Source organism: Nematolebias whitei, chromosome 22 (genome assembly GCF_014905685.2).
Source record: "Nematolebias whitei isolate Nwh7 chromosome 22, NemWhi1, whole genome shotgun sequence".
Taxonomy (NCBI): domain Eukaryota; kingdom Metazoa; phylum Chordata; class Actinopteri; order Cyprinodontiformes; family Rivulidae; genus Nematolebias; species Nematolebias whitei.
In genome coordinates this window covers 2,869,659-2,878,043 of record NC_056519.1, presented here as the reverse complement: position 1 = coordinate 2,878,043, position 8,385 = coordinate 2,869,659, and the positions used below count along the sequence as shown (strand labels likewise).

At 43.2% G+C, this 8,385-nt stretch overlaps 1 protein-coding gene across 1 annotated transcript in view; it reads right to left on the bottom strand.

Moving 5' to 3' along the window:
- LOC119428444 (carboxypeptidase M) overlaps nucleotides 1-7,338 on the bottom strand; it is a 19,315-nt gene extending 11,977 nt beyond the window's left edge. The window contains exons 1-2 of the mRNA XM_037696123.1: nucleotides 7,177-7,338; nucleotides 4,324-4,421 (exon numbers count right to left, since the gene is read on the bottom strand). Coding sequence (XP_037552051.1) covers nucleotides 4,324-4,421; nucleotides 7,177-7,333 — 255 coding nt within the window. The 5' untranslated portion in view covers nucleotides 7,334-7,338. The remainder of the gene's footprint in view (nucleotides 1-4,323; nucleotides 4,422-7,176) is intronic.
- Nucleotides 7,339-8,385: the final 1,047 nt, after the last annotated feature.

Genomic DNA, 8,385 nt, shown 5'->3' with positions numbered 1-8,385 from the left:
GTGGTTGGGTGCTCTGTGGTGGTTGGGTGCTCTGTGGTGGTTGGGTGCTCTGTGGTGGTTTAGTGGTTTGTTCCAGATCTTTCCTTTGGTTAATTCAGTATTTATTGGTTGTTATGTTGATTGGTAGACTTGTGGATGTTAGAAAACCTCTCCTGGTTTTCAAACGTATTGGGGCTGATGTGTGGGTACATAATGGTAGTAGTTTGGTGTGTCAGGCTTTGGTGAGCTTGGGAATTTTCTTTTTAGCATGAATATATCTGCCCCAAGCGGTAGCACCGTCTACAGCTGTGGAGTAGCACAAAGCTAAAGCAGAGACAGGTGGGCAGGTAGAGCAAAGTGTCATCGACATAAAGTAAACCAAAGTCATGTATCTGGAAAATATCACCAAGAGGAAGAAAAGCACAGGGAAGTGGGGACACCAGAAGAGATGAGGGAAGGATGGGATGTAGATGATTTGAGTTGGACCATCTGAGTCCAGCAAAATAAATATTTAAACCATGACTCTCAACTATTGCCAAAAACAAAATATGACCTCAAAGTTTTACTGAGTTACAGCAGCATCAGTTTGACCAGAACCTCATTAGCTGTAGGAATGAGAATTTCCTGAAAGTTTTGTTTAAAATGTCCATCAGTTCACAAGATATTGACAGAACTACAGACATGTTTGTGTTTTTGGCAGAAACCAACAAAAAGTGGTAGAAAGTTAGAAAAGACCAGCCAAAACACTAAAACGTTTCCAACACCACAAATAAACGGAAACCCTGCAGGACGTTCATGAACACAAACCGTTCTTCCAACTCAAACCGTTGATGTCCAGAGATGTTAAAGCAGAGATCTGTGTTCAGATGTTTATTTGAGCCTGAATAACAGGAGACTCAAGACTTCCAGGCGATTCGGTTCTGTTGGACGTGATGATTACATCATTGTTATCTCAGCTCAAACAAACATCCTGTTTTAACATTAATGAAATGAAGGAACTGATGTGACAAACTGCAGGTTCAGTGATTATTGTTGATCCTATCAGCTGAGAGGATCTACAGTTGATCTCCAACGGCAGCACTGAAACTCATCCACCTCTGCGGTTATGTCATCAGACGGTTCTGACAGGTTTACTTAAGAAGATTTAACCTGACAGGTCGTGTTTATCTTGTTGTGCATTAGCTGATGTAATCTGAGGCTGAGTGAAGTGAAGGACTCGTTTAAAAGTGTCTTCAGAGACAACGGCGAAGACGGAAGTTTGCAGCTGAGTTTAGGAGGAACACTCGAGAAATTATTCAGTGGTCAGAACAGGAAGACGCCAACAGAACCAAAAAGCAGAGACGAGACCACGTTGTTCCCAAACAAGACCGTCCTCTCCACAAACACCTTAAAACAGGATCAGAGATGAGAGACGGGCTTGACGGAGTCCATCCTGCACAGGATCGAGCGCGACTTTGTGCCAAAGAAGCAGACACAACTTGATTTGGTGTTCTGGGACTGGATAGCCCTAAACCAGTGGTGTAGTCTACGTGATACTCGGGAATACGGAGTATACCCACTGGAAAAGCTGAATAATTTCAGTATACCCACTTAAAAGTGCCCAGTGATACAAGACTTGTCATTAGGCGCGTGCCACTGGTACGTTAAACGGCAGTTAAACTCTTCCGTAACTATCTATCGGTATGCAGCGCTTTGCTTTGAAACCGTTTTACATGTTTTTAATACAAAGCCAACTAGTTTGTTCATTTATTCAAATATAAGCATCAGAGAAATTTGGAAATGTGCAATATGCTTAAAAATCAAAATAAATTGATGATTAAATTGAACTAACCAGTGTACTGTGGTTTCTAATCACAGTATACCCACCACAAAAATGTAGACTACACCACTGCCTTAAACGTACCCCCTACAAATTCTCTTGGGGGGTCACAGTTGATCGTTTCTCCAGACCTGGATCTGGAGAATGATACTCCGACGCCCCCCTCAGCACCTCTGCGAGAGTAAAGATCTGGTCCAAAGGTCCACGATCCAGAAGGCAGCGCCTCACTGCTCCTCCAGATGTGAAGGTTCAACACGTAGCCAGAACCAGACAGACATTCTCTGGTTCCCTTCTACCTGAAACTCACATCTAGGTCTGCAGCACGTTTACTACGGGAGGGGAGTGCCACGATGAACCATCTGTTCTGTTTCCTGCCTTCAGTCATCTTTATGTAACAGAATCTGGGACAAAGGTTAAATCTAAAAATTCTTCCAAATGAAGCGTTTAATCCAAACAACCAGCAGAAATCTGCACAGGCACCTTTTAAAACCATCAGATAATAAAACGCTTAGAAAGAAAAAGTCCATTTAAAACGGTTTAATGGAAACTCTTAGGCAGCTCTGATTAGCATCTCGTTGCCGTGGTTACAGCTGATGGTTGTGGGAGTCGATGGAAATGTCCTCAGAGAGACAAGTCACGCCTGGACACACAACCGTCTCACACACAGAGTCAGTAAACAGAGCCAGCCGAGCGTGTCGGTTCAGAGGAAAAGACCCAGAAACACACGACGACGTGCTCGTGATAAAAGATTCAGTCTGTTGAGCGCGTCCGCGACAGACGTTCCCACAAAACTTCATATCCGACCCAAGGTTCCGGTCAGAACCACAGACGGACTTAATAATCTCACTTGTACTGAAAGATTTGGTTTCAGTGGTAACAACGATCCAATCACTGGCGTCGCAACAATTATATGTGAAGGGGACGTGTCCAGGGCTTAATCTGAGCCGGATCCTGCCGGAACAGGATCCAGGACCTCTCTTATTTTGACAGGGTGCGTTCCAGTAACTCTTCGCTTGGATCCAGTAACTCTCAGGCTTCCTAATAATAAAATTATGAAAAAATATGACTGCCTTGAACGAATTAAACTTATATTGGATATGTAAACTGAAAATCATTACATAAACACTCATTTTAAACACAACGGCCTCGTTACGAGCAGACGATCTGCCTCTTCAAGTAGCATTTCCGCATCTACCCTTAAAAAAATCTTCGCCCCTAAAGGAGTGGTGGAGGCGAGTGCAGAGCTAACCAGGCAGCCGCAGGCAGGCGTCTGGAGGTTCACATGTGGAGTCGGACAACAACGAGCAGGGAGAACCGAGCCCGGCTTACTTGACGGTTCCGTCAAGTAAGTGGGAGGGGGTGCAGAAGTGGAGTGTTTACATAAGTAGGTAGAATAAATGTAGATGTTCAACAACACGTTCAAATAAACCAAAATGCAGGAAATCACATCTACTTTATTAAAAGTTTTCTGAGGGAGGACCCCAGGTCCCCCCCAGTCTGCCTGCTACCTGCATTCTGGCATCAGTTGGTTCACAAATTAAGTCCTGGATGTGCCCCCCCCCCCCACCCACACACACATTGACCATGAAATATCAGTTCACCCAGCACCGTTTCTTTCTTCATGAACGAATCCATTCCACTTGATCAATGGGAGAATATTCAAACCAGTAAAAGTCCACTCCGGGTTTTCCTGATTACCTACAACAGCATGCAGAGTTTCCCGAGGTCGTGTGCCTTTGGCATGACGCTCATATACGAGGGGTTTTTATCGATGGGGCAGGGGGAGGAGACACATCTGTGTTGCGCACTAGCTTAGCGCTACGTTAATGCCGGCGGTTATCGACCTGGGGGGCACAAGGAGGTCTTACTACTAGCTACTAGTAGTGCCACGCTCTCTAAAATAGTTACTGAATCAAGTGTGTACTCATGTAGGTAAACGTAGATGTTTAACAATTCGTTAAATACACCAGGATGCAGGAAACGGCATCTACTTTATCCAAAATTTCTGAGGAGGGGGAGATGGACTGAAGGTCTTTCCTAGTCCCATCTTCACTCTGTGAAGGAGGACAACTAAGGGCGAGACTGGACTGAAGCTGAGTGAACAAACAGCCGAAGTTCTAACTAAACTTTTGAAAGACGTTCAGAAAGTTTGAAGAACTGTTGATTAATCCACTTTAAACAGAAAACAAAGAGTCTGTCTGCCTGCAAGCAGCAACATAAAGAAATGGAGGCTGCTTTAAGACTTCTGCACAGTTCCGTTCATCACTGACTCACCTTTTGATCGGAATAAAACCGTTTGTTTACCGGACCGTGCCAACAATACTCCTTCCTGTGGGTTCTGTTGTTCCAGAACGTATTAATGTTGACTCAGCGTTGTGCCGTAGAATAAAACGGTCACCTGACGCCCGCTGTCGGCACACAGAGCGGTGCGTGGACCGTGTCGGACCCTGAAAGGCCTTTGTCTCGTGTCTTTAGTCCCCGCTCGGAGACGCTTCCTGTGAACGGGGAGTCCTGTGTTGACTCACCTCATTTCCATGCATGTTGGCCACATATTTGAATTCTGGGATTCCAACGGTGTGACGGCGAGGGCTGACGCCCAGAGCTAACACCCACAGCTGCTGTCCTGAGGGAGGAGAGGAGAGACAGCTCTCAGGACGGGACGGGACAGGACGGGACAGGACGGGACGCTTTGTTTTTACAGCGGCTCTTTTTCATAAAACACAAAGACAGATGTGTGGTTGAGTGTGTTTGCACACAACAGCAGGACATGCAGCTGTTTTAGCAGCAGAGGAACATCAGGAACCAAATCGAACAGAGAAACTGCAGTTCCTGCAAAAAAGCAGTGAATGCTCAATGCAGAAGAACTTGCTGAAAAACTGCTGAAATTAGCTAAAAACTTGCTGAAATGTCGCTGAAAGGTACATGCCTAAACTAGGAGAAGAAAGCAGAGAGAACACATCTTTGCTGAATTAGGTTTAAATAAGCCGAAATGAGAACAAAAATTAGGAAATTGGCTAAAAAAGCTGAAATTAGCAAAAGTAGCTGAAAATGCCGAAAGAAGCTTAAACTTTAAAAGGAAGTGAAAGGAGCTGAAGTGAGCTAAAAAATATGGAATTAGTTGAAAAAGCTAAATTTAGCACAAAACAAGTAAAAAGTAGCTGAAATAGCAGAAACGGTTGAAGCTAGCAGAAAAAAAGCTGAAAGGAGCTTAGCAAGCTGAAATTACTAGAAAGAAGTTAATTAGGCTGAAAGTAACAGAAATAACATTGAATTTATATGAAAACAGCTGAAATGAGCTAATATGCTAAAAAAAGTAGCTGGATATGTAGAACAAGCTTAAACTAGGAGAATAAAGCAGAAAGAACATGTTTGTTTGAAGAAACAGAAATGAGCACAAAAAACTGAAAAAAAGTTGGAATTAAGCAAAAAAAACGCTGAAAAGTAGCTAAAGAAGCAGAAAGATGCTTAAATTACCAGAAGGAAGCAGAGAGAGCACATTTTTTGATGAATAAGGCTGAAGAAAGTTGAAATAATGGCAAAAGATGTAGAATTAGCTGAAAAACTTAAAATTAGCATAAAACAGTTAAATAGTAGCTGAAATAACTGAAACTAGCAGAAATAAGCTGAAAGGAGCATAACAAGCTGAAATTAGCAGAAAGAAGTTATATAGGCTGAAAATAGCAGAACGGAGCAGAAAAATTGGAAATGATCTGAAAACAGATGAAAAGTAGCTAAAAGAGCAGAAAGAAACTTAAATTACAAGATGGAAATGGAGAGAGCACGTTGCTGCTGAATAAGGCTGAAAAAAGTTGAAATGAGGTGCAAAATATGTTGAATTAGCTGAAAAAAGCTTAAATTAGCATAAAAACAGCTAAATAGTAGCTGAAATTGTTGAAAAGGCTGAAACTTGGAGAAATAAGCTGAAAAAAACACAAGCTGAAATTAGCCGAAAGAATCTGAAAGGAGCACAAAACAGCTGAAATTAAATGAAAGTAGATGTTTTTTTTTTATTTGCTGAAAGAAGCTGAAAGAAGCTGAAAGAAGCTGAAGCAGAACAAAATGTGAAAGGAGCAGTAAAAGGCTGTAAACACATCTAAACATTTGAAGGATGAAAAATGAGCTCAGTTCATTTTCTTTGAGAAGAAAATGGCAGAAAAGGTTAAATATTTCAAAAAGCTAAAGTTACATTAATACCAAAAGTTATAGCAGGATTGTTCTGAAAAAGCTGAAGGTTTTGATTCATGATTTGTTGAAATAGCTGAAAACTGCTGGACAAGAAAAATGTACGGAAGAAAAATGGATCTGTTGGAGCTGAAAGTATGTCTTGTGGACGACTGTCAGCTACTTCCACGCCAACATTTAGCTCAAATGCCATAAAACTCACGGAGACGCAGCCGTTTTTGTGTTGGATAACAGTGATTAGCTACAGCGGCCATCTTGAATGAAGATGATTTTAGGTGCACGTCCTATGATTTCTTCCAGCGTCATTAACATCTGCCCAATGGTTCATGAGATATTTAGCTAACAGACAGGGAACCAAACACACACACAGGCAGGGAACTACAGGATCACCTGCTGCAGTAAAACGGGGGCGATCATGTAACCGCTGTGCTCGTTAGAGCCAACAGAACTCGTTGAACTGGACCCACCTTCCTCAACCTGACAGATAATTAAATTCTGTTTTACTGAAATGGAACAAACATTTTTAAATCTCTTCACTCTGAAGTTGCTCTTTGAGTAAAATGTTGTCGTCTGCAGCTTTAAAGTTTCGACTCGTTGTAATCCAGATTAGTAAAAGAAAACTCTGAAACAAAGTGTCAGAGCAGGAGTTTCCAGAAGGTCAACGCTCGTCAAGCCTCGACACGCAGCCGACACGCAGCCGACACACAGCCGACACACAGCTGTGACTCACGGCGAGGACAAGTCCACGTCCCTCGGCAGGAGGACGAGGCCAGGACACCAACAGGTTGGAACTGGGCCAGCTGGTGTTCCGGATTAGCCCAGATTAACAGTCTGAGAGGGTGTGATTAGCCTGATTAAACCACCCCAGATTAAATAAACCACCATCATTAGATTGCACGAGTAGACGCTCGGTCCAAGAGCCGTTTCCATGGAGACGGACGCCTGATACACACCTGCAGACCGCCATCCTGAGTGAAGCGACCCGGTTCACGCTCGAGACGTCGAATTAAACAAACAGGAACATTTGGGTGGAAAAGGTCTCGACACCGCTAGCTTAAATCCAGATATTTCTATTTTAAAGATGTTTCTCTACAAGCTTTAAAATGTCCAACTCACATGCAAATCACTCTCCCTCCCCTCCCTCCGGAGGGTCGTCGGGTTTTTGGGAGGGGTAACAGGAAACAGGAAGTGTTTACCTCTGACCGTTGTGCCGATGCTGTACAGGTGAGCGATGTCGGGGTTGGAGGCGTTGACCTGCAGCAGGTACTGCTCGATCTCACCGTTGCTATGGTAACGGAACTCCAGCATGTAGGCGGGGCCGAGGAGGAGGAGGAGGAGGAGGGAGGGTGACATCGCTGCACCTGAGGACACGGAAGATGAAGATCAAACTGGTGAATTTCTTCACTTTTATCCAGAACAAACTTTAAATATCAGAGTTTAAAAAAAGCCTCTTGTTGTTTTATTTGTTGTTGTTTTGTTTGTTTACACTAATCTTCACTTCCTGTTGGGCTTAAAGCCGGAAGCGGTGTTTGAAACATCGTCTCCTCTCCTGCACTTCCTGTTTACGCAAACTATAAACAAACAACTTTTAATAACCTCGGACAAACAGAGACCAGAGTCTGTGACGGCGTCCGCCATGTTCATTCAAATGTAAACAACGTTTGTTTACATCCAACTCTGTTCATCTGGATTGGATTTGGAGTTTGTTTATTTTTATAATCAACAGACTGAACTGGATCATAATAAACTGGAATAAATTAGAATTAAACTCGCTTTAAGGCACTTGATTCACCTCGAAATGATTTAGGTTTAAATTATTTTTGAGAATGACTCTCAGCAACTACCACGCACACGTCTGTAAAAGTGACTGAGTTGGAGCCGTTTAAAGAGTTGGCTGGGGCGGCCATCTTGAACTGGGTCGGCAGATATGGGTCAGAAGATATTTGACTAACAGACAGACCATTCAGGCCACTGAAGATAAACAATAAACATCTTACCTGTTGTAGATGGCTCTTTGAACGACCTCAGTTTGGAGCGTGTTGAGGTTAACGAGCTAACGGTTAATCTGAACGAAGAGAGCATCGGAAAAAAACTTCAGTCTTCAACATAGAGACATTAAACGTTTACACGCGGCTCTTTACCCAAGACTCTGGGCTTGTTTACGAGCGCGGCAGCAGCTAGCCGTGCCTCTTCAAGGCGGCGTGGAGAGAAAACGTTCAACTGGAAGAACCGTGGATTTTAAACAAAGTTTAAATGAAAACATCTGAATCAACAGCGACGGAACGTTAAACACTACCGTTGTTTCCAAACACTTCGTTAGCAGCGCCGCTCGAGCTAGCCATTAGCTTGTTGATGCGGTTTCCATTCATCCAGAAACAGATGCTGTCGTCTTGAAACAGCTAAAA